Here is a 24,489-nt window from a genome sequence, read left to right as displayed (position 1 = left end):
CTCTCTGCCTTACAGACTAGCTTTTAAGGGCAAACGCCATGTGGTTGGGCCTGGCCACGCACAGGTGGCCAATGAGATTGTAACACAGAGAAAGCTGCACAGTCCTGCTAGGTCACATGTAAGTGACCAATTGAATTACAATTTACCCTATAGTAGATATTTGAACTAGCCTATCACCTTGGTCAGAATGGGCACCCAAAAGGCACCCAAAGGGCGGGGCCCATACTCCTTGGTAGCTAGGGAGACAGTATGCACCTCCACTGATTGAATACCTCCACCTGGCCTGACCCACCCCTGTATTTGGGCTTTGTTACCTGGGACTAGTTTCTGGGACTTGTTTTTAAGTAAGTTCCCCAGCGGGGGTGGCGGGGGGGTGGGGGGGGGGTGGGGGTGGGGGTGGGGGTGGGGGGTTGGGGGCCAGGGTCAGGATGGAGCTGCTCTGGCTAAATAGGCCCTTACAGTGACTTACTCTAATCTAATCTAATCTGAACCTATTTGGTGCACAACATTTTATATGCATTTTCTTTTTAAGTGTGTGTCCTCCCTTCCCACTTAGAGTTTAAACACATTGAATTCAGGGGTCCTGTTTTATATCTGTTTTTATTTTGTTATGTATTTATGTACACACATATATATGTATGTATGTATGTATGTATTTATTTTTAAGGATTTTATTTATTTGAGGGAGAGAAAGAGCTTACCAGCAGGGTGAGGGGCAGAGGGAGAAGCAGACTCCTCACTGAGCAGGGAGCCTGATGCAGGGCTCCATTCTGTAACTCTCAGATCATGATCTGAATGGAAGGCAGACCCTTAACCAACCAAGCCATCCAGGAACTCCTGTTTTTATTTTCAATACTTAATCTGATACTAGAAACTCTCAATGAATATTTATTATTTTTTGAGGATGATTAGATTTTTAGCATTGATATAATACTACATATAAGGTCGGGGGATCTCTTTAAACTTAAGATTATAGTTGAATAATTAAGCTGTTAAAATTTGAGAGTAATATTTCCATCAAATTTAATCCTTGTATATATCCATATATACATTTACTGGAATACACGCAGAGTCATGATTACATCTTGTTTGTTGATGTACTATGGCTCACTTTACAAAAGCAAATATTACAGTGTGTTCTAGGACACCTGTGCTCACACGATGAGTTCTTTGAAACTATATTTGGATATACAAGCTATTAAAAGCTTCTTGGACTGAGTGACCTTTCAGACAATTTAGATCAAATACTCATCCTGCTGCTGCCTGTTGCTGAGTGGAAGACAACAGAAAACCCTGGATTCAAACCTCCACTAGGTTTTTGTTTTCCTTGTTTTGTTTCCTTTCATTTTGCCTTAAGAAGATGAACAATGAAACCACAACCCTGATATCCTTGAAGGAGGCGATGAAAAGGTTCCTAAGGGCTCCAGGGAGGGAGCAAGCATTGTCTGCTTTACTGGGAAGATGGGTAAGAGAAGAATAAAGAATAAAAACAGGCAAAGAACTATAGATATGCTAATTAGAATTCTATCTCTGTTTAAAGTGGTTTAAGTTTAAACCACTTTATATTTTCTAACCAGGTTAAAAAATATAAATTAATAATAAAAATTATTTCCATTCCAGGTGAATTCATTCAATTAATGCATGTGCTATATTCTAGGTATACAAAATAAGTAAAACATGGTTTCTGTCCTCAAGGAGTTCAAAGCCTATAGGGAGAACATAAGTATTCAAAAATACTAGAATTTAATGTGATTTTTTTTTTTTAAAGATTTTATTTATTTGACAGATAGAGAGATCACAAGTAGGCAGAGAGGCAGGCAGAGAGAGAGGAGGAAGCAGGCTTGCTGCTGAGCAGAGAGCCCGATGCGGGGCTCGATCCCAGGATCCTGGGATCATGACCTGGGCCGAAGGCAGAGGCGTTAACCCATTGAGCCACCCAGGTGCCCCTAATGTGATTTTCTTAAAGAGCCTTGAGGACAGGAAGAAAGGATCAATTAATTTTGCTTTTTATACTTGGAAAAGGAACCCTTTATAGAGAGATGTTTAAGCTAGATCTTAAAGTGTGAGTAAAGAGTTTTGAGAAAGAAAAATATGGGAAGGAATTCTGGGGTGAGGAAAAGTATATGGAAGCCACAGATGCCTGGAATCCCATGCTCTTTTCAGTCAGCTGCTAGATGTCTCACGTGATTAGTGTCTAGGCTATGAAAGAACTGGCAGAAGATAGGAGCAAAGGCTAAAGGTTTTATGTTTATCCTCCTGAAGATACCCAGTTTGGCTCTAACTCTATCAATGGGCAACATGGATAATTGGTTGAGTTACATGGACAGAATTATGTTTCAGAAGCACATTTCTAGGGATGCCTGGGTGGCTTAGTCAGTTAAGTGTCTGTCTTTGGCTCAGGTCATGATCCCACGGTCTTGGAATTGAGTCCCACATTGGGCTCCTTGCTCAGTGGGGAGGCTGCTTCTTCCTCTGCCTGCCCCTCCTCCACTTGTGCTTTTTCTCCTTCTCTCTCTCTCACTGACAAATACATAAATTAAAAAAAAATTTTTTAAAGCAACATATTGGGGTGTCTGGGTGGCTCAGTTGGTGAAGCATCCACCTTCAGCTCAGGTCATGATCCCAGAGTCCTGGGATAGAGTCCTGCATGCATCAGGCTCCCTACTTCTCCCTGTCTTCTCTGCTCCTCCTCTCTCTCACTATTTCTCTCTCTCTCTTAAATAAATAATAAAGTCTTTAAAAAATGGCAGCAGCATATTTCTAGAGGATGGATTAGTAGTAGCAGAAATTGAAAGCAAGGATTCAGTTAGGCTACTGCAATCCTAGGTCAAAGTGAAAGATAGTTATTAACTGGCTTAGGGGTGATAGAGAGGAAGGGAAAATTTAGAGGCATTAATGGAGAGGGAGAAAAAACGGTAAAAATTATTCTGAGATTTTTAGTTCAGGTAATTGAATAGATGGTGGTATCACTAATCTGGGGAATTGTAGAAAACAGACTTGAATTTGCAGACATGTGGTTCAGGAGTTATTTGGAATGGTGTGGGAATGCTTTTTGGTGAGAGGCTTCCAAAAAACTGTTAACAATTGTGAACTTTTACACTGACTTGACAATCTAGAGATGACCTATAAGCAACATAGTCTTAAAGTTAGTCTTAAAGTCAAAGTTAATACAAAACAGTATGCCAGATGACATTGCAAAACCAAACATTTCATAGTGGGCCTTATCTGTATGTAAACAAAATATACTGAACAGTGAGAAGATTCCACCATAGTGATTTCTGATGATGGGGGTGTGGGATGGTTAGCCTCTCAGTTTAGGACAGTTGAGTTTGACATCTCCACCCAGGTGGAGATGCACAAAACATAAAGATATGGGTCTAGACCTTAGGAGAGATGTGGTAACTGAAGCTGAATTAGCCTTAAGATAAAGTGAGGACCAAGAAGAAAAGATGGTAAAGGACAGAACCTGGAAATGGAAGGACTGGGACACAGAAGCTCAGGGACATGGTATGTATATTTATGTATCACTTCTTTCATGAGAAAAAAAAAAAAATGTGGGGTCCTTCAGGCAAGTGAGTTGTGTTCAGTTCTCTGTGATTCAGTTTGACATAATTCTGGTGCCACAGCGCCCCCTGATGACTAAGGCTGTTTAGAGCTACCCAAATGCCCATGCAGGGTTACCCAGCTCAGCAACTCATTCGCATCAGGGATGTCGATCATATGAGATGTATTTTACTACTTCTGTCTAAGACCTTTTCTAGGTATTAGGGAATAAGTGTAAAGATGTCCCAGAAATAGTCTCTTTTTTTTTTCAATTTTTTTTTCTAATGTATTTATTTGACAGAGAGAGGGACACAAGCAGGGAGAGTGGAAGAAGGAGAAGCAGGCTTCCCAGTGAGCAGAGAGCCAGATGTGGGGCTCGATCCCACGACTCTGGGATCCTGACCTGAGCCAAAGGCAGACGCTTAACTACTGAGCCACCCAGAAATAGTCACTCTGGGTGACTCTTTCTCACCCGGAGAAATAGTCTCTGATTCCGTCCCTCCAACAGCTTACAATTTCATTCATGAAATGCTAACTCTAAAAATAAAGCAGGAGGTGGGGAGTGACAGGTAGTAGAGGCAGTCCCTGTGAAAATTAAGTCTTTGGCTGGCTGATGTCCAGGCAGAAATGCTAGCGGATTCAAACAAACAGTGGAAAGTGAGCTTATCCTTGAAGGTAGGATAGGATTTGGGCAGTCAGAGTAGAGTAGAGAAATGCACCTTATTAAATACAGGTCCCAGCACTGGCTAGCTATGACAGTGTCTCAATCTCTTGGAGACTCAATTTCTTTATCTGTAAAGTTTATTTATTTTTTTAGTAATCTCTATGCCCATGCAGGGCTTGAACTCATGACATGGGGATCAAGAGTCCCACGCTCTTCTGACTGAGACTGCCAGGCGCCCCTCAGTTTCTTTATCGGTAGAATGGTAAAAATTACTGCTTCACTTCTTATGGCTGTTGTGAGAATCAAAGTAATGCTTGTATTTAAAGTACTTCTTTCTTTAAAGTAGGCTCTATGCCCAGTGTGGGTCTTGATCTCAAGACCCTGAGATTGATAATTATAGGCTCCACTGACTTAGCCAGACAGGCGCCCCTAAAATACTTCTGATAATATAAAGTACAATACAGAATCAAGAGGTGGCAGATAATTCAAGTAATTAGACCATTAAAAGTTTGGCAATATAAGGAACATAGGAATTAGGATGATGGCTAAAGAGAACGGCAAATAGGAATATCTATCCATCATCTTAAATTTAAATAGCTACCCCAATTAATAGTGATTATAAACAATGTATTAGAGCTTTAAGGCAAAACCTTAGTTTTGTCCCTTGTCCTAAAGTCTCCCTTGATTCTTTTATCCTCTAGAGTAGACCACAAACTCCAAGGTTTAGAAGCACAGTTTAAAGACATGGACTTCACAAAGGATAGTCTGACCCGGAGATTTGAACAGCACAGCAAGGCTTTGGCAAGTCAGGCAGCCCAGGATGAGCTGTGGAGAGCAGTTCTGGCCCCCAAGTGAGTATGCAGTGAGGAATCGGTGGAATTTTGTGGCTTTGTGATAGCTTGCGGCAATCATTCTAAACTTGAATTTGAATGGATTGTGAAGAAATGCTATTTTCTGAGGTCAATTCATTCAAAAAAGTTTAACTTGAGCAGCTGTTCCTATGCCAGCACTGTCATATACATCTTGTCACAGTGTCTTGTTTGCCAATGTCTTGCTTAACACAGAGATGGGTGATGTAAGTCCTCTGCTTTTGAGAAATGTGTAGTATGAATGGCCTGAGAACTAAGCTATCCTGTATAGTGCAGGTCCTAGTTCTAAAATATTTTCTAAAATACTTTCTAAGATGGTTCTTCTCATGGGTTTGTATTCAAGTAGAATTCTTTTGTTTGTTTATTTGTGCAGAAAGAGTTCTACTGATTAAGAAGCTCTCCACATTTTTTGTAGATTCACTTCAATGGAACTGAATATTTTATACAGCTACGTCACTGAAGTTCTCATCTGCTTGCACACTCGTGTGCTTGACAAGCTGCCAGACCTGGTGCGAGGTCTTCCCACCTTAGCTTCGGTCCTGAGACGAAAAGTCAAGAACCAGCATGTTGGAGTTGTGTGGGAGTCTGTCCTGGAGGAGTGTGGGCTGCAAGAAGGAGATATCACAGCCCTTTGTACCTTCTTTATTGCCCATGGCCACAGGGCAGAATACTATGGTGCTAAAGTGAGGCAGATGTATATCAGGGATGTCACTTTCCTAATCACTAACATGGTAAAGAATCAGGCACTGCAGGATGGTTTGCTGAAGGCTGTTCAGATCATTGAGAAGGGGAAAGCAGTGAGGGCCCCTGAAGAGCAAAAGTCATCGCTAAAAGAGTTGCTACCATCAGTCAGAAACTAATTTTGATGACCAAGAGATTCTACTTCTAGGAATTTATCTTGCAAATGGGGGGGAAAAGATGCATGTACAATTTATTACAGGCTTATTTTTATAGCAAAAGTGAGGGAAGCCTTAAATATGATAAAGTGATACAATGGATACTTTTTGTGTAGCAATATTAGAGAATGAAGAAGTTCTTTGTGTAACTGTAAAATGATATGGAGTTATCACCAAGATGTATTGTTTTCAAATATTTCCTATATATTGTGAAGTAGGAAAAAAGGGCACAAACAAATACACACATATACACACACACACACACACGCTAATATATCCACAAAATTCATAAACTTTTTCTGGAATGATATATTAGAAAGTAAGACCATTGGTTGTGTCAGGGGAAAAAAAGAAGAGGCTAGGGGTCAAAAGTAGGAGGAATTATGTTCACTGTTACTCCATTTTGTACATTTTTGAATTTTGAGCCATGTAAATGTACTACATACTAAAAGACAAAAAAACAACAATAAAAACACCTAATATATATTGTATGTTGTGCATTTTTTTCTCTGGTACACTACCATAGTTATTTTACACTGGAAAGGGAACTCTTACACATTGACTATATATTAAAATATTTACTGGGGCACCTGGCTGGCTTGGTTGATAAGAGAATATGATTCTTTTTTTTTTTTTTTTTAAAGATTTTTTTTTTTTAAATTTATTTACTTGGCAGACAGAGATCACAAGTAAGCAGAGAGGCAGACAGAGAGAGAGAGGAAGGGAAGCAGGCTCCCTGCTGAGCAGAGAGCCCGATGTGGGGCTCGATCCCATGACCCTGGGATCGTGACCTGAGCTGAAGGCAGAGGCTTTAACCCACTGAGCCACCCAGGTGCCCCGAGAATATGATTCTTGATCTTCAGGGTTGTAGGTTCAAGCCCCACACTGGATACAGAAATTACTTAAAAATAAAATCTAAAAAATTAAAAAAAAATTTATTGAACACCAAATGCCATGTACCAGGTGCTGTGGATAACAGAAATGTTTAAAAATGCAGACCCCATCTCCCAGGTAAAGGTTAAATGCTTATGCTTTATTTGAGACGTACAAATTCAGATTAACCAAAATGAGGTGACACTCTGGAAGGAGTTAGGCAGAGGATTCGAAGTAATACAATATGATGTGTTACCTTACTGGCCCCTCTTTGAAAATGAGCCATGAGACACAGCAGCTTGCTTGGTAGATAAATGCACTCAGTCCTGTAGCACCTGGTCGGCTCAGTCGGTAGACCATTTGACTCTCCATCTCAAGGTTGTAAGTTTGAGCCCCATTTTGGGTGCAGAGATTACTTAAAAATAATATCTTGGGGGGAAAAAATGCAGTCTTGACCTCTCCAGACATACTGTTTGGAGAAACCATGCCTTGGAAGGAAGATGGAAAGGGCATTTTTCTGTCATGCTCACTTAGTCTACTGTTTCCAGTTGGCTGACGTTTGTTCCGTGGAGAGTGACCCCTTCTTCCCCACCCCCATACTTCCAGGATGCATCATTTAAGCCCACCCAGCAGCCAGTGAGAAGCCAGTGCCCGCCTTGTTCAGTGCAGTGCTTTACTGGAATTCCGAAGTGAAGGAAGAGATTCTAGAAATGCAATAGGTCTGCCTCAGGCAGAGCAAGGGACTGTGGGTCCAGAAAGTGAACAAGGCCAAGGAAATCTAAGGCAGCACATTACATAAATATCTGAACATAGAAATCAAAATGCAAGAGTTACATAATAAGACTACAAAAAACCCACTATCATTAAGGAATACATGACAGGGTGAGTTCAGAGGAGGGTTATCACTGTGTGATTGAGAAATACTTCCTGGAGGAAGCATACTGAATTGATCCTTCAAGTAGGCAAAACAACAAAGTGAGACATTAGGATGAATTAAGATTTCAAACTATGGCCTGAAAGCACAAGATCTGGATGCCAGTGACTAGATCATAGTTGAATGTTTTAAAAAGTAATGGGAGAAGGGCAACTGGGTGGCTCAGTCAGTTGGGTGTCCATCTCTTGGTTTTAGCTCAGGTCATGATCTTGGGATCGTGGGATCCAGCCTCAAATTGGGCTCCACGCTCAGCACAGAGTCGGCTTGACTTTCTCTCCTCTCTCATGCCCATCTCCACTGCACTCATGTGTGCTCTCTCTCAAATAAATAAATAAATCTTAAAAAAAAAAAAAAAAGAATAATGGGATATTCCACAGGGAAAATAAAGTTGGAACCATATTAGGGAGCCTAAAATTTTAAGCTAAGGTGTTGATATCATGGACAAGTAGATGACAACCAAAGGTTTCTGAATTCACATTAAAACAAAACAAAAGCTCCCACAATCTTCTACCAAGGGCCCACACCATCTGGCCAAATTCCATAGTCTCAGCAAACCCAAAAGACCTTAAAGACTGTATTCATGCAGTGATTTTTTTCTCTTCCTTTACATCTAAGTAACATTTCCTCAAAAAACTCAGGCCTGCTGTTTGTTGTTTTTCAAAAAAATTTATTGTGATACAATACATACAACATAAAATTTACCCTCTTAACACTTTTAAGTGGACAGTTCAGTGTAGTATATACATTCATAAATGTGCAACCAACACTACCATCCATCTGAAAATAAACTCTGTACTCATTAAACAATAACTCTCCTGGCCCTTGGCAACCATCATTCTATTTTCTGTCTCTTGGTTTTGTTCTGAAGTACTAGGGATCGGTTTATTTAATCCCCATGGTTTTTTTAGTTAAAACCTACTTTTTTAAAATAAAAAAAAAATTTTAAGTAATCTTTACACCCAATGTGGGGCTCACGCTCACATGAGATGAAGAGTCACGTGCTCCACCTGAGCCAGCCAGGCATCCCAAAACCTACTTTTTTCATAGAATTCAAAACAGTAGGATCAGGTGTCAGGACAAGAACTTAGTATCAAAGTGAAAAAACTTATTTCAGAATGCATAAAATGTTAAAATATTTTTCACTTCCTTTGTAATTTTGATTGTTCTAGATTGTACAGGAGTACATCATAAATGATGCACATGACAGCTAAACCCCAGGATTGAGGCAGCCCTATAGTTTGTTTTCTAAGTCCTATGAAACTGCTATGGAAATGAACTGATGGTTTAAAAGGATTATGCACCACAACCAAGTGGGATTTATTCCTGGGCTGCAAGGTTGGTCCAACATCTGCAAATCAATCAGTGTGACACACTATATAAATAAAAGGATGGACAAGAACCATATGATCCTCTCAGTAGATGCAGAAAAAGCATTTGATAAAGTATAGCATTCTTTCTTGATTAAAACTCTTCACGGTGGGATGCCTGGGTGGCTCAGTCGGTTAAGCATCTGCCTTCAGCTCAGGTCATGATCCCAAGGTTCTGGGATCAAGAGTCCTGCATCGGGCTCCCTGTTCAGTGGGGAGTCTGCTTCTCCCTCTGCCTGCCGCTCTCTGTGCTCTCCCTGTCTCTTGCAAATATACAAAAACCTTGTGCTCGCTTCGGCAGCACATATACAAATATACAAAAACCTTAAAAAAAAAACACCACCAAAAAACCAACTCTTCACAGTGTGGGGTAGAGAGTACATACCTCAATATCATAAGAGCCATTTATGATAAACCCACAGCCAGTATCATTCTCAATGGGGAAAAAATAAGAGCTTTTCCTCTACAGACAGCAACACGGCAGGGATGTCCACTATCACCACTGCTGTTCAATATAGTAGTAGAAGTCCTAGCCTCAGCAATCAGACAACAAAAAGAAATAAAAGGCATCAGAATCAGCAAAGAAGTCAAATTCTCACTCTTTGCAAATGACACTCTAAGTGGAAAACCCAAAAGACTCCACCCCAAAATTGCTAGAACTCATATAGGAATTCAATAAAGTATCAAGATATAAAATCAATGCACAGAAATCAGTTGCATTTGATGTGGATGGAACCAGAGGGTATTATGTTAAGTAAAATTAGTCAATTAGAGTAAGACAATTATCTTATGATCTCACTGATAATGCGGAATTTAAGAAGGCCGAGAATCATAGGGGAAGAGAGGAAAAAATGAAACAAGATGAAACCAGAGAGGAAGACAATCCATAAGAGAATTTTAACCATAGGAAACAAACTGACGGTTGCTGGGGGGGGGGGGGGGGGGGGAAGGGATGGCAGGGATCAGTCATGAACATCAGGGAGAGTATGTGTTACATAAGATCGATGTATTACATAAGATCGGGTATTACATAAGATCGATGAATCACAGACCTGTACCCTTGAAACAAATAATTTTTTAAAAAATGATTAAAAAATAAAAATAAGGAATGGATGGAAAATAAGATGGGCATACTAATACTTCAGCAAATCTTGACTTTGGTCTGAACAAAATTTTCTCCCTTATCCTTGAGTCCTCCCCTCCTTTCACTTGTTTTTCTGTAGAATCCTTTGTTCCAAAAACCTGGTATCCATGTTGATACTCAGTATCGAGAGTTGGAAGGCCCAAGGCAGTGCTAGTCCTGAGACCACCTCGAAAACATAAGCAATGCGAGGCCAGCCCCTACCAGATTCCTGTCAAAACTGCCCAGATCCTGCAGTTTCCTATGAAACCCCTCAGCCTTTTGGCCTGGGCAGGCTGGCAGTCTTTTAAGGCATTAGTCTGCTGCAGCCTCCTCCGCCTGGCAAAGTAATAAACTATCTTCCTTCTTTATACCCAAGCTCTGTCTTCGCCTTACATATTTCGGCCCCAGAGCACAAGAGGTCAGTTTAGGACAACACTTCGAAGGGAAGGCAATCTTAAAACAACCTATTTCCGGGCCTCAGACTTCAGAAGGGGTGGGTTATCGAAGGCGGTGGCAGTGGGTGTAAAACTGTAGCAAGTCTTCGGATTCACTGGCTACATCCTTTCTAGATCAACTTAGGAGATGCTTTCCTAAGAACTCTAGAAAGCGACCTGAGAGGTTTGGTACAAGACAGCAGAAACAAAAAAGTAGTCTGAGGAGCAGATTTTAAGAAGAGGGAAGAATTTTCAAAATTTCTGTTTGGTCCTTAATTTGTCTTGACGCTTCCCTTTTCCTGCCAGAGACCAACCTCACGACACTCACCGGTGTCCACAGTGAAAGGGCCTGCAACGTAAGGGGACGGCCCTCCGCCCGGCTGGAGCGGCACAGGGGTGTGCCGGCAGTGCGGACGGGACCGGAAGTCCCGCCCAGCCGAACATCAGCTGTGTCGGCCCTTGGGCGGTTCTCTGGGTGGGAGGGGCCGTTTGATTGGGCAGTTGTGACGTCACTGGCCCTTGTCGGGTTGCTACGGCGCCGCTGCCGAGGTTAGGTATTTTGGGCTGAGCGAAGAAAGGGGACCGTGGGCTCAGAGCGCCGGGAAACTGCTCAAGGTGCACGAAAGGTGGAACGTGGGGGCTCACGTGCTGCCGCCACAACGGTAAAACGGAAGTCGTGCTCCCGCGCAGCCCGGCGCCCGAGCGGAAACAGCGCTCTTCCGGGAGCTGCGGCCCCGAGCTTCACGCCGCGGCGGTCTCGGGCTTGGCAGCCGGGAGCTACGGGAGCAGCCTCCGCGGGTAAGAGGGAGGAGGGGAACTTGGCGCGTACCTCCCGCCGCGCGGGAGAGCTGGAGCGCACTGCCGGCCTTGCCGCAACGGTTGTGTTAATGCCTCGGAGCAGCCTCGGTCTCCTGACGGAAAGGTTCGTTTCATTACCCGACATTTGTCTTAAACATGGATAAACACGCCGCCTTCCAGGGCAGCCCCGTTTCCCTGGATCGCAGAGCGCCCTTTTGCTTTCAAGACGTTATGGGATGCTCCCATTCTGATACGCTACTGGGCATAATACTTAAGCACAAAGGTGTTAATTTCCTTTCTCCGTAGTTGGGCCGGAATTAAGATTCTTTCTCTTTCAGGTATTGATGTTGAGTGTGCCTTTTTAGCATACAAAAATGGCTGTACCCCAAAACGCCATCCCCTCCTTGTCGGAATGCCTGTGCCGCATCTGTGTGGAAATCCTAATCGAGCCCATAACACTGCCTTGTAATCACACGCTCTGTAACCCATGCTTCCAATCGACCGTCGAAAAGGCAAGTTTATGCTGTCCCTTCTGTCGCCGCCGGGTCTCTTCGTGGACCCGATACCACACCCGAAGAAATTCTCTTGTCAACATGGAACTGTGGGAATTAATCCAAAAACACTATCCAAAGGAATGCAAGCTTAGAGTCGCTGGGCAGGAATCAGAGGAAATAGGTGAGTAAAACCCAGCGTCCGTGTGTCTGAAAAATCAAAATCCTTTAAAAAGTGAATCACCACTAATCCGTTTTCGAAAAGAACAAAAAGCTGATTAATATTAGTCTAAATCTTTCTTGGAGATTTGGGTTTTATGGGCCCCAAAATGTTGATTGAGGTCGATGGTAACGTTTTGTTCATTGTGAGGATGTCCAGGCTACATTCAGTTGTTTGTTGGGTTGAAAATGACAAAGAAACAAACCAGAAGAATGGCCCACATAGAGCAGTTCAGTCATGTGAAAGTTATATAAATATCCACAGATGAGCAGTAGTCAGTAGAGCAACCCCAGAAGTACAAAAAGTACTGGATTTCCGTATTACTGTTTCTTTTACTTTCAGTTATTTTCTTTAACTTACTTGACTACAGCACTACATCTCCATTCATTTAATTCTTCATGCAGTGAACCTCAAATAGCTTTCAGGGACCAGTTCCATCTAGTTCAGTTATTCTTTTTTTTTTTTTTTTTAAAGATTTTATTTATTCATTTGACAGAGATCACAAGTAGGCAGAGAGGCAGGCAGAGAGAGAGGGGGAAGCAGTCTCCCTGCTGAGCAGATAGCCCAATGCAGGGCTCAATCCCAGGACCCCGGGATCATGACCTGAGCGGAAGGCAAAGGCTTTAACCAACTGAGCCACCCAGGTGCTCCTAGTTCAGTTATTCTTGTATAAAGCCGCCCACCCTGTAGACTCAGTAGCTAGCTATTCAGTGTGCCCCATACTAAACACTTGACTCTAGCACACTTGGGTGATCGGTACGCCAGGCAGTGTTTCTTGTCTAGACTTTGAATATGGTGCTTGCAGTCTGGTGTACTTGCCTTTTTTGGGGAATTACTTTTATTGTGCTAAATATGTGTAACAAGTTTGCCATTTTAATGATGTTTTCAACAGTAGTTGTGCTTTATTAAAACTACTATTGATATCTGCACATAGATTTGATACATTTAAAATGTACAGTTCACTGGTTTTGGTATTTCACATCATTAGTTTTTCCAATATTGTGGTAAAATATATATAGCATAGAATTTGCCATTTTAACAATTTTTAGTGCACAGTTCAGTGGTATTAATTATATTATATTCACAGTGTACAACCATCACCACTATGTTTCCAAAAAAAATTTTTTTAAAGATCTTATTTATTTATTTGACGACAGAGATCACAAGTAGAGAGGCAAGCAGGGAGAGAGGGGGAAGCAGGCTCCCTGCCGAGCAGAGAGCCTGATGCGGGGCTCTATCCTAGGACCCTGGGATCATGACCTGAGCCGAAGGCATAGGCTTTAACCCACTGAGCCACCCAAGCGCCCCCCCCAATTTTATTTTATTTTTTTTAAGATTTTATGTATTGAGAGAGCACACTGGTGGGGGGGTAGATGGAGAAGCAGATTCCCGGATGATCAGGGATCCTGATGCAGGTATCGATCCCAGGACCTTGGGATCATGACCTGAGCTGAAGGCAGACACTCAACTGATTAAGCCACCCAGGCTCCCCTCCAAAACTTTTCCATCACCCCAAATTCTTTAACCATTAGGCAGTGACTCCCCATTCTTCTCTTTTCCCATCCTTTCCTCCCAAGTTTCTGTCAATTTTGTGTCCATGAATTTGCTTATTCTAGATAGATCATACAAGTGAATTCATACAATATATGATCTATTATGTCCAACTTCTCTCACTTGATGTTTCCAAGATTATACATAGTTGTAGCATGTATCAGTACTTCGTTCCTTTGTAGAGCTGAATAATATTTTATGGATTGTATATATTTTGTTTATATTTTGATCCATTGTTGGACATTTGCATTGTTTCCATTTTTTGGCTATTTGAATAGTGCTGATATAAATATTCGTGTATAAGTATTTGAACATTTCCTGTTCTTTGTGTGTGTACCTAGGAGTGAAAGTGTTGGGTCATATGGTATTTTTTTTTTTTAATGTAGAAAGGATTTTTTAAAAGATTTTACTTATTTATTTGTCAGAGACAGAGCACACAAGCAGGGAGAGCTGCAGGCAGAGGGAGAACCAGGCTCCCCGTTGAGCAAGGACTCGATCCCAGAACTCTGGGATCATGAGGTGAGCGGAAGGCAGATGCTTTTAGTGACTGAGCCACCCAGGCATCCCTCATATAGTAATTCTATGTTTAATTTTCCAAGGAACTGCCAACCTTTTCCATGGTGCTGTGCCATTCTGCATTCCCACCTGCAGTGTATAATGGTTCCAGTTTCTCCACATACTCACCAACACTTGTTATCTAATGGTTTTTTGGTGTTTTTTAATTTTTATTTTTTAAATAGCCATCATAGTAGGTGTGAAGTGATACCTTAGTATGTGTGTCTTTTTAATTGTCATAGAGTATGCATCACAAAATTTACCATTTCCACTGTGGGTTTTTTTTTTTTTTAATGTCTTTGGTTTTTTTTTTAAAGATTTTATTTATTTGACAGAGATCACAAGTAGGCAGAGAGGCAGGCAGAGAGAGGGGGGTAGCAGGTCCCCCATTGAGCAGGGGGGCCCCCCCCACCGGGCTTGATCCCAGGACCCTGAAACCATAACCTGAGCTGAAGCCAGAAGCTTAACCCACTGAGCCACCCAGGCGCGCCCCCATTTCCACTTTTTTGTTGTTGTTGTTGTTTTGTTTTTGTTTGTTTTTCTTTTTTTTTTTTTTAAATTTTATTTATTTATTTAACAGAGAGAGAGATCCCAAGTAGGCAGAGAGGCAGGCGGTGGGGGGGGGGGGGAAGCACGCCCCACATTGAGCAGAGAGCCCTGGGCTTGATCCCAGGACCCTAAGGCCATGACCTGAGCTGAAGGCAGAGGCTTAACCCACTGAGCCACCCAGGCGCTCCTCCACTGTTTTTAATTGTACAGTTCAGTGGCAATAAGTGTAGTCACACAGGTGTACAATCATCACCATTCTCCAGAACTCTTTCATCTTCCCAAACTGAAACTCTATACCCATTAAATATTAACTCCTCAGTTTCCTCTCCCTCCGGCCCTTTAATTACCATCCTGTTTCTATGAATTTGACCACTTTAGGTATCTTATATAAGTAGAATCACAGTATTTGCCCTTTTGTATCTGTCTTATTTCACTTAGATGTCTTGAGGGTTCATCCATTTTGTAGCATGTGTTAGAACTGCATTCCTTTCTGTGGTGCCTTATGGTTCAGTTGGTTAAGCATCCAGCCCCCTTGATCTCCGCTCAGGTGTTGATCTCAGGGTCGTGAGTTTGAGCCCCTCGTTGGACTCCATGCCCATTGTGGAGCCTACTTTAAAAAAAAAAAGAATTTCATTTCTTTTTATGGCTGAATAATATTCCATTGAATATATTTGCCACATTTTGTTTATTCATCACTGGACACTTGGGTTACTTCTACCTTTTTTTTTTTTTTTTTAAAGATTTTATTTATTTATTTGACAGAGAGAGATCACAAGTAGACAGAGAGGCAGGCAGAGAGAGAGAGGGAAGCAGGCTCGCCGCTGAGCAGAGAGCCCGACGCGGGACTCGATCCCAGGACCCTGAGATCATGACCTGAGCTGAAGGCAGCGACTCAACCCACTGAGCCACCCAGGCGCCCGGGTTACTTCTACCTTTTGGCTATTGTGAATAATGGTCCTGTGAACAGTGGTGTACAGGAGTTTTTTTTTTGAGTTCCTGCTTTCAGCTCCTTTGAGTATGTACCCAGGAGGGAATTGCTGGATTATATGCTAATTCTCCACTTTTTGTCTTGGAACATTGGCTCAGGGCCGAGGCAGTCCTTCAACCCTTAGCCAGGCTTGCACTGAGCCTAGGGATCAGCCCAAGGTGAAAGTCTGGGGGTCTTTTCGTGTGTTTTTGGAGCATGTGTCTTGCCCTAGGTATGTTCCACCCCCTATAGAATAGGAACCAGTGTCCCATTCTGAGAATGTGGGTATCCTTTAAAACTGCCACTACAGAGGAGAAGGTGGGGCAAGAGTAAAAATCTTTCCTACTATTTTGAAGTTGCCTTTTTCTTGATTCACCATTTTCTTGGTTGCTGTAAACCTTTGATTGTTTTCCAGATTGTGACGATGTTGGCTCTGATAGTTTCTACTTGTTTTGTGATGTTTATATGGAGGGATGAGAGCTTGGAGCTGCCTGCTCTGCCATTTTGCTGACAGCACTCCATTGGCCTTCTGAGTACTTACCACCAAAACTTGTGTTTTGTTTTGTTTTTTAAATAAAGATTTTATTTATTTATATCCCCACCACAAGGGTGGGGGAAGAGCTGAAGGAGAGGGAGAAGCAGGACTCCATCCCAGGATCCTGAGATGGTGACCTGAGCCCTAGGCAGATGCTTAACTGACTGAGCCAGGTGCGCAAACTGGTGTTAATGCTTGGACTTCTCCACATTCTGTTCTAAATAAATATATTTTCTTTGCGGGAGATCTTTGGAGCTCTCAGTTCTCATGGTCTGCCTCTTTCCGTGGGCAAAAGCTGAGTCAATGTTCTAGAGCTGGAGGCAAGATGATGGCTTACTTCTTTATGAACAGGACAGTAGCCTGGCATAGTAGCCTCCAGTCTAATTGGCTTGCCTGCCCTAGAACCTTTGTCCTATAAATGAGCTGTGTTGAGGGCAATGGGGCCATAGTGTTCTGTACCTGCTGTGCTGGGGGTAACGTTTCTCCTCTGTGCATGGATGAGTAAGTGGATGGAGTAAGGGAGCCCACAGTCTCTCAGGTCCACTTACCTGGAATTCAGCCTCTGCAATAGCGAGCTGGAAGGGATAAGACATGCTGGCAGTTTGTTTCTCCCAGAAGGATCCCATAGCCCTTTACCTGGTGCTGGGGAGACAGGGAGCCCTGGCTTGGCAACCCCACTTGGAGTGGAGTGGAATGGAGCCTCCCTCTTGTTTAGCTGGGTAGGGGAGGGAGGTGGTTATGGCTCAAGTGCCAGAGTTTCTCATTTTTCTTAATGAGATTTAGTAAGTTTTCAGGGAAATATTTCTTCATTTGCTATATGTTCCTAGGACAATTTCCAGAGATTTCTATAGTACCAGTTATCTATTCTCTAGTTGTGGTTGTTTTGTTGAAGAACTCTTCTACAGATCTCCTCCCTTTACTATCCTGGAGGTTGATTCTCCTTGATTTTTCATGTAACGTATATACAAAAGTGTACAAATCAGGGGGCTCCTGGTGGCTCAGTCAGTTAAGCATCCAACTCTTGATTTCGGCTCAGGTCACGATCTCAGGGTTGTGAGATGGAGCCTGTTTGGCTCCCTCTCCCTCTGCCCTTCCTTCCCCTGCCCAAGTGCATGTGCACCTGCTTGTGCACACTTGCTTCCTCTCCCACAAAGTGTACAAATTGTAAATCTGCAGTTCAGTGAATTTTTGAAGTGAAAATGTCTATATAACCAGCATTCAGGCCGAGACCCAGAACTTTACCAGAACTCCTAAGTTCTCCTTGTGGCCCAGTCTCTAGTCACTTGCCATCCCTGTAACTACTCTTCTGATGATTAACACCATAGATTGTTTTTACCTGTTCTGAACCTTTTAAAAAAGGGCATCTTGTGTCTTGTGTCTGGCTTCTTTAGATAGCATATCTATAGCATATATTGGGAAATTGATCCATGATATATGTGACGTGGGTTTGTTTTCACTGCTGTATAGTTCTATGTTGTATGGATATTAAATAGTGAAAACAATGAAAAATGTTACGTCCATTGATATTGGGCATTTTGGGCTGTTATGAATGGTGCTGTAACATTTTTATACTTGTATTTTGGTGAACCTATGTCTGCATTTCTGTTGGATGTATTCATATATCTAAGAGTGGAATTTGGGGGTCACAGAGTGTGGATAAAAAGTTAAATCCTGGGATGCCTGGGTGGCTCAATAGGTTAGCATCAGCCTTCGGCTCAGGTCATGATAACAGGATCCTGGGATCGGGTCCCACATGGGCTCCTTGCTCAGCTGGGAGCCTGCTTCTCCTTCCTGCTGCTCCCCTGCTTGTGCAGGCTCGTTCTCTCTGACAAATAAAATCCTTATTTTTAATTTATTTTTAAAGATTTTTTTTATTTGACACACAGAGTGAGAGATCACAAGTAGGCAGAGAGAGAGGGGGAAGCAGGCTCCCTGCTGAGCAGGAGAGCCCATTGATGCAGGGCTTGATCTCAGGACCCTGAGATCATGACCTGAGCCAAAGGTAGAGGCTTAACCCACTGAACTCTCCAGGTGCCCCTAAATAAAATCTTAAAAAAAAAAAAAAAAAGTTAAATCCTTTCCTGTGCTAGATGAGAATCCATCCTTTGATTAAATCTCTACTTTTATTTCCCCCAAAACCTGAGCCTAAGAATGTTAATGATGTTACTAGGCAGCATTGTTTAATGGGAAAAATGATCCCCAACTGACAAATTGCCCCTCTATTGGATGGAATTATAAATACTGATTGGGATATTGTGCTTTGTGCTTTTCTGGGAATAGTGACCGTTGTAAATGAGCATGTTCCTTGTGAGGAACCTGTGCCTTTATTGTTGCTATAAGAAATGCTGGTTGTGGGGCGCCTGGGTGGCTCAGTGGATTAAGCCGCTGCCTTCGGCTTAGGTCATGATCTCGGGGTCCTGGGATCGAGCCCCGCATGGGGCTCTCTGCTCCGCAGGGAGCCTGCTTCCTCCTCTCTCTCTGGCTGCCTCTCTGCCTACTTGTGATCTCTCTCACTGTCAAATAAATAAATAAAATCTTTAAAAAAAAAAAAAAAGAAATGCTGGTTGTTGTAGAGGAAGAATTATCTGGCTTCCTTGTTCTCATGCTATTAGATTAATGCCAGATGTGGTCCTATGGTCATTTTCTGAGTTTAAATGTTGCGTATAGTCTAAGACCACCCCATGGTGGGTGTTACATGTAGAATCGGCCTTAGAAGATCTTGCCAGTTTTCCAGAGTGGTTTTATCAATTTATAGTCGACCAGTATGTATGAGAGTTGTAGTTGAACCACATTCTGCCAACACTTGCTTTTTCTTTGTTTCTTTCTTCTTCTTCTTCTTCTTTTTAAAGATTTTATTTATTTATTTGATAGAGACACAGTGAGAGAGGGAACACAAGCAGGGGGAGTGGGAGAGGGAGAAGCAGGCTTCCTGCCGAGCAGGGAGCCCAATGCAAAGGCAAACGCCTAATGACTGAGCCTCCCAGGTGCCCTTTTTTTAAAAAGAAATTTTTGGTAGTGTACTTATTTTTTTTCAGCATTTTTTTATGAAAAAAATTTTTTTTGAAAAATTTTAAACATATAGAAAAGTTGAAAGAATTTTATATAGTAAACTGTTATATATCCATAACGAGATTTGACAGTATTTTATTTTACTTATTTTAATTTATTTTTTTAAAAAGGTTGTACTTATTTGTTAGAGAGTGAGAGAGAGAGCACAACAGGGGAAGCAGCAGGCATAGCAGGCCAAGGGAGAAGCAGGCTCCCCACTGAGCAAGGAGCCCAGAGCAGGACTCATCCCAGGACCCTGGGTTCTTGACCTGAGCTGAAGGCAGACGCTTAGCTGACCGAGCCACCGCATCCTGGCAGTATTCTAGCTAAGATTTTGTTTATTTATTTATTTATTTGAGAGAGAGAGATAGAGCAAACAGGGAGCTGCAGAGGTAGAGGGAGAAGCAGGTTCCCCAATGAGCAGGGAGCCCAATGTGGGGTTCAGTCCCAGGGTCTTGGGATCATGACCTGAGCCAGGCTCATTATATTTGCTGTGTCACAGATCTTATTTTTTTTCATTTATTTCCGTTTCCCTTAAATATGTAAGTACACATATTATGAGGGATCAGTGTGAGCTTATAACTCTTTTAACGTAAATTTACATACAGTGTAATGCACAAATCTTAATTGTACCTTCACTGAGTGTTCACATATGTATAACCTCTTGTAACATGAACCCTTATAAAAATACAAAATATTACCATCACCCTTGTAGGTACCCTCATGTCCTTTCTAGTTAATCTCTACCCCTACCCTCCATAAGTCACCAAGTGTTTTTATTTTTTCCCACCATAGAAAAGTTTTGCCTTTTCCAGAACTTCATATACTTGGAATTCTGTAAGTTTACTAGGGTTCACATAACGAAGTACCACAAACTAGGTGGCTTAACAAATTTATTTTCCCATAATTCTGGAGGCTAGAAACCCAAAATCAGGGTGTCAGCAGGGATGTATTCTCTTAAAGCCTCTAGAGGAGAATCTGTTCCATGCCTGCCTTTCTTTTCTTTTCTTTCTTTCTTTCCTGTTTTTTCATGTCTTTCTCTTAGCTCGTGGGTGTTGCTGATAGTTCATGGTACTCCTTGGCTTACAGGGCATAACTCTAATCTCTGCCTCCATAGTCACATGGCGCTCTGCCTCTACCTTACATGACTGTCTCCACTCTCTATCTCTCTCCTTTTTTATAAGGATACCAGCGATAATACATTAAGGGCCCACCCTCCTCCACTATGAATTCAGTTATGTCCACAACAGCCGTTTCCCAGGAAAGTTCCATTCTTAGTACCGATATTAGGACTTCAGTGTATCTTTTTGGGGGACACAGTTCAGCCTATAATAGTAATCATGTAGTATATATACTTTAGCGACAGATTTTTTTACTTACTAATTTTTTACTTACTAATATTTGAGATTCATCTTGAGGGTATTAGTAGTTTATTTCTTGTTAAAGTATCATCCTACTGATTAACTGTAGTATACTTTGTTGGCACTTCTCCAGTTCTTGGTGTGTCAGCTGTTTCCAGATTTGGGCTATTGGGAGTAAAGTTGTTGTTAAGATTCTTGAAGTAGTTTTGTTTTGTTTTGCTTTTTTGTAGTCATGTGTTTTTGTGTTTTCTTGGGCAAATACCTGGGAGTGGAATTGCTCAGAGTAGATATATGTTTGGTTATATAAGAAATTATGTACTATCTGCTGTGAAATGTGTAAGCCTGGTGAGTCACAGACCTGTACCCCTGGGGCAAAAAATACATTATATGTTAATAAACAGACAATGGGTTTGGGGGGGGGGAAGAAAGAAAGAAACTATGTACTGTCATTTTCCAAAATGGTTGTATTATTTTCTAATCCCAGCAACAATATTTGCAAATTCTAGTTTCTGCGCATCTGTCTTAGTTTGGACTGCTGTAACAAAGTATATAGACCGGGTGGCTTTAGCAAAGAAGTTTATTTTTCCATAGTTCTGGAGGCTGAGAAGTCCAAGATCAAGATGCTGTCTGACTTAGTTCTTTGTGAATGCCTTCTTCCTGGTTATGTCTTCACCTGATGGACAGTTAGCTCACTCTCTTGGCCTCTTGTAAAGGCACTAAAACCAGTCAGGAGGGCTCTACTCTTCTGATCTTATTATTCCCTAAGCTTTACCTCCAAAAACTATAGGGTTGGGTTAGGGTTTCAACACAGAATTGGGTGGGGGTTGGGAGGACACTTTCAGTTCACTTACAACATGCTCACTAACATTTGATGTTGTCTATTTAGTTTTAACCATTCTGATAGATTCGTAGCCTTATCTCATTGTAGTATTAATTTGCATTTCCTGTTGACTGATGATGTTGAGTCTATTTTTATTGTTTATTGATCATTTATATATCTTCCATTATGAAGTATCTTGGAATCTTTTGCTTCTAGAGTTGTTTATCTTTGTATTACTATTTTATTTTTTATTTTAGATTTTATTTATTTATTTATTGTGCTAATTTTCTTAATAGTGTCTTGATGAGCTGAACGTTTTTCCCCAAGATTTTATTATTTAATTATTTTAAGTAATCTCTGCACCCAACTCGAGGGTCAAACTCACAGCCTCAAGACCAAGAGTCTCATGCTCCACTAATAAACTTTTCCTTTTATGGTTATTGCTTTCTGTATCCTAAAAATCTTTATCCTTTGTAATAATATTAAAATATTCTGGGGCATCTGTGTGACTCAGTCATTTAAGCATACAGCTCTTGGTTTTGGCTCAGGTCATGATCTCATGGGTCATGGGATTGGGCCCCGAGAGTCAGGCTCTGCACTCAACAGGGAGTCTGCTCGGGATTCTCTCTCCCCCAAACAAATAAATCTTTGAAAAAAATATTTCTGTGGAGGCACCTGGGTGGCTCAGTCGGTAAGCTTCTACCTTCGGCTCGGGTCGTGATCCCAGGGTCCTGGAATTGAGCCCCACATTGGGGTCCCTGCTTAGTGGGAAGCCTGCTTCTCTCCCTCTTCAAGTCCTACTGCTTGTGTTCCCTCTCTCACTGTGTCTCTGTCAAATAAATTTTAAAAATCTTAAGAAAAAAGTACTTTTATTTTTTTTCCCTAAAAGCTTTATAGTTTTAGCTTTTATGTTTAGGTTTATGGTCCATTTCAAATTTTGTGAATACCTTATAAGATAGGGGTTGTGGTTAATTTTTTCCTACACAGATACCACTTAGTCCTGTACCTTTGTCGAAGCGGCTTTTCTTACACAGTGTGAGTCATTGATTTGTTGACTTTAATGTTAAAATCACACTGTTGATTACTGTGGCTTTATGGAAAGTCGAAGTCACATCATAATAGCTCTCCAACTTTATTATTATTTTTCATGTTGGTTTGGGGTATTCTAGGTCCTTTCTGTTTTCATGTAGATTTTTTCATCATCCTTCCATTTTCTAGCAAAAGCATAGTAGGGGTTGACTTGGGTTGTGTTGACTCTTTAGATCAATTTGGGGAGAATTGACATCGTAACAACATAGAGCTTTTGTACCCATGAAAATAGTCTCTCTCTCTCCATTCATTTCAGTCTTCAGTTTCTCTCAGTAATATTTTACAGTTTTTAGGTGAGGACCAGAAATATGTTGAATTGTGTTTTCTTAAAAGGGTATGTTGAAATACTAGCCTCTAATACTTTAGACCTTATTTGGAAATAGGATCTTTACAGAGGTAGTCAAGTTTAGATCATTAGTGTTGTGGGCCCTAATCCATTATGACTGGTGTCCTCATTAAAAGGGGAAAGTTGAACAGAGACAGACATACACAGGAGGAGGACGATATGAAAACCCACAGTGAGAACACTATGTGAAGACAGAGGGTTGGAGTGTTGCATCTCCAATGAATACCAAAGATTGGTGGCAAACTGCTAGAAACTAGGAAGACTCAAGGAACCTTACAGGCTTCAGAGGAAGATTAGATGAGCAGATTTAACTGGGAGAAGAAAACTCTTATTTCCATGATGAAGCAAGCAGAGTCAAATTGAGTGATGAAAGTGATTTTATAAACTACTTAATTGTTCAAATTAGGTTTATTGTGACTTTTGGTTTTGGCCCAGTTTTGAACATTCAGTTCTTTGATTAACTTGGATTTTTCTTTCAGAATAAAGTAAAGAGTATGAGGATAAAATTCCTTTAATGAATCTTGGCTGCTCAGGAGAACACTCATTGTAAGACAGCAATATTAAGTACAGTGGGAAAATTTAATTCTCTGTTGATTTATGTATTTGCAAGTAACTTCTCCCAGTTGTTTAATTTTGTGATATTTGTCATACAGAAGTATTAAAAAGCAAAATTTAACCAGTGAATTTGAAGATCTATTTGACTTTATTGAATTCTCATCCAGCAAGCAGTAGAGGGCTCCTCTGAGCTGCAGGAAAAGAAAGGCAGAGAAGAGTCATTAAAAAAAAAAAAAATGATGGGTTGCTGGGTGGCTCAGTTGGTTGAGAATCTGGCTTATGATTTTGAATCTGGTCACAATCTTAGGGTCATGGGATTGAGCCCCACATCAGTCTTGGCACTCAGCATTAAGTCGACTTGAGATTCCCCCTGCACCCTCCCCCACACGCCCACTCCCTCTTGTTGTTGTTGTTTTTTTTTTTTTCTTTTTTTATTTATTTGACAGAGAAATCACAACTAGGCAGAGAGGCAGGCAGAGAGAGAGGAGGAAGCAGGCTCCCTGCGGAGCAGAGAGCCCGATGTGGGCCTGGATCCCAGGACCCTGAGATCATGACCTGAGCTGAAGGCAGAGGCTTTAACCCACTGAGCCACCCAGGCGCCCCCGCCCACTCCCTCTCTTAAATAAAAACAAATAAAACAAATATTTAAATTAAAAAATAAACATAAACATTTAAAAACATATTTAAGAAATAATAATATTTATTAACAAGGTTAATTGTTAATTAATTAATTAATTGTTAATTGCCTTGTTTGGGCAAGATCCCCCTCCTAAGGGGGAAGGGATCTCTCAGGGGTTTGCCTACATGAAATTCCACTTTGGTTAAAGGTTACATTTGAGGAGGTTGACGTTGAAGTTAGGTTAGGTATTAAATATTGCTTTACTTATGTGGGGCATTAGGT

At 41.5% G+C, this 24,489-nt stretch overlaps 2 protein-coding genes across 4 annotated transcripts in view; both read left to right on the top strand.

Moving 5' to 3' along the window:
• The first annotated feature begins 1,360 nt into the window (after positions 1 to 1,360).
• SMCO1 (single-pass membrane protein with coiled-coil domains 1) lies at positions 1,361 to 5,936 on the top strand. The gene is made up of 3 exons (XM_046001571.1): positions 1,361 to 1,410; positions 4,909 to 5,058; positions 5,492 to 5,936. Exons 1-3 carry the CDS (start codon positions 1,361 to 1,363, stop codon positions 5,934 to 5,936), a joined length of 645 nt encoding a protein of 214 aa, XP_045857527.1.
• Positions 5,937 to 11,245: 5,309 nt separating this feature from the next.
• The window catches only part of RNF168 (ring finger protein 168), a 45,535-nt gene continuing 32,291 nt past the window's right edge, over positions 11,246 to 24,489 (top strand). For 2 of the 3 annotated variants that reach the window (XM_046003399.1, XM_046003397.1), the window contains exons 1-2: positions 11,246 to 11,625; positions 11,840 to 12,176. In XM_046003399.1, the coding sequence (XP_045859355.1) occupies positions 11,876 to 12,176 (301 nt within the window). In that variant the 5' untranslated portion in view covers positions 11,246 to 11,625; positions 11,840 to 11,875. The remainder of the gene's footprint in view (positions 11,626 to 11,839; positions 12,177 to 24,489) is intronic. The other variant, XM_046003398.1, reaches the window with a different exon arrangement.

Source organism: Meles meles, chromosome 4, assembly GCF_922984935.1.
Source record: "Meles meles chromosome 4, mMelMel3.1 paternal haplotype, whole genome shotgun sequence".
NCBI lineage: Eukaryota > Metazoa > Chordata > Mammalia > Carnivora > Mustelidae > Meles > Meles meles.
This window is presented reverse-complemented; position numbering and strand designations above follow the sequence as displayed.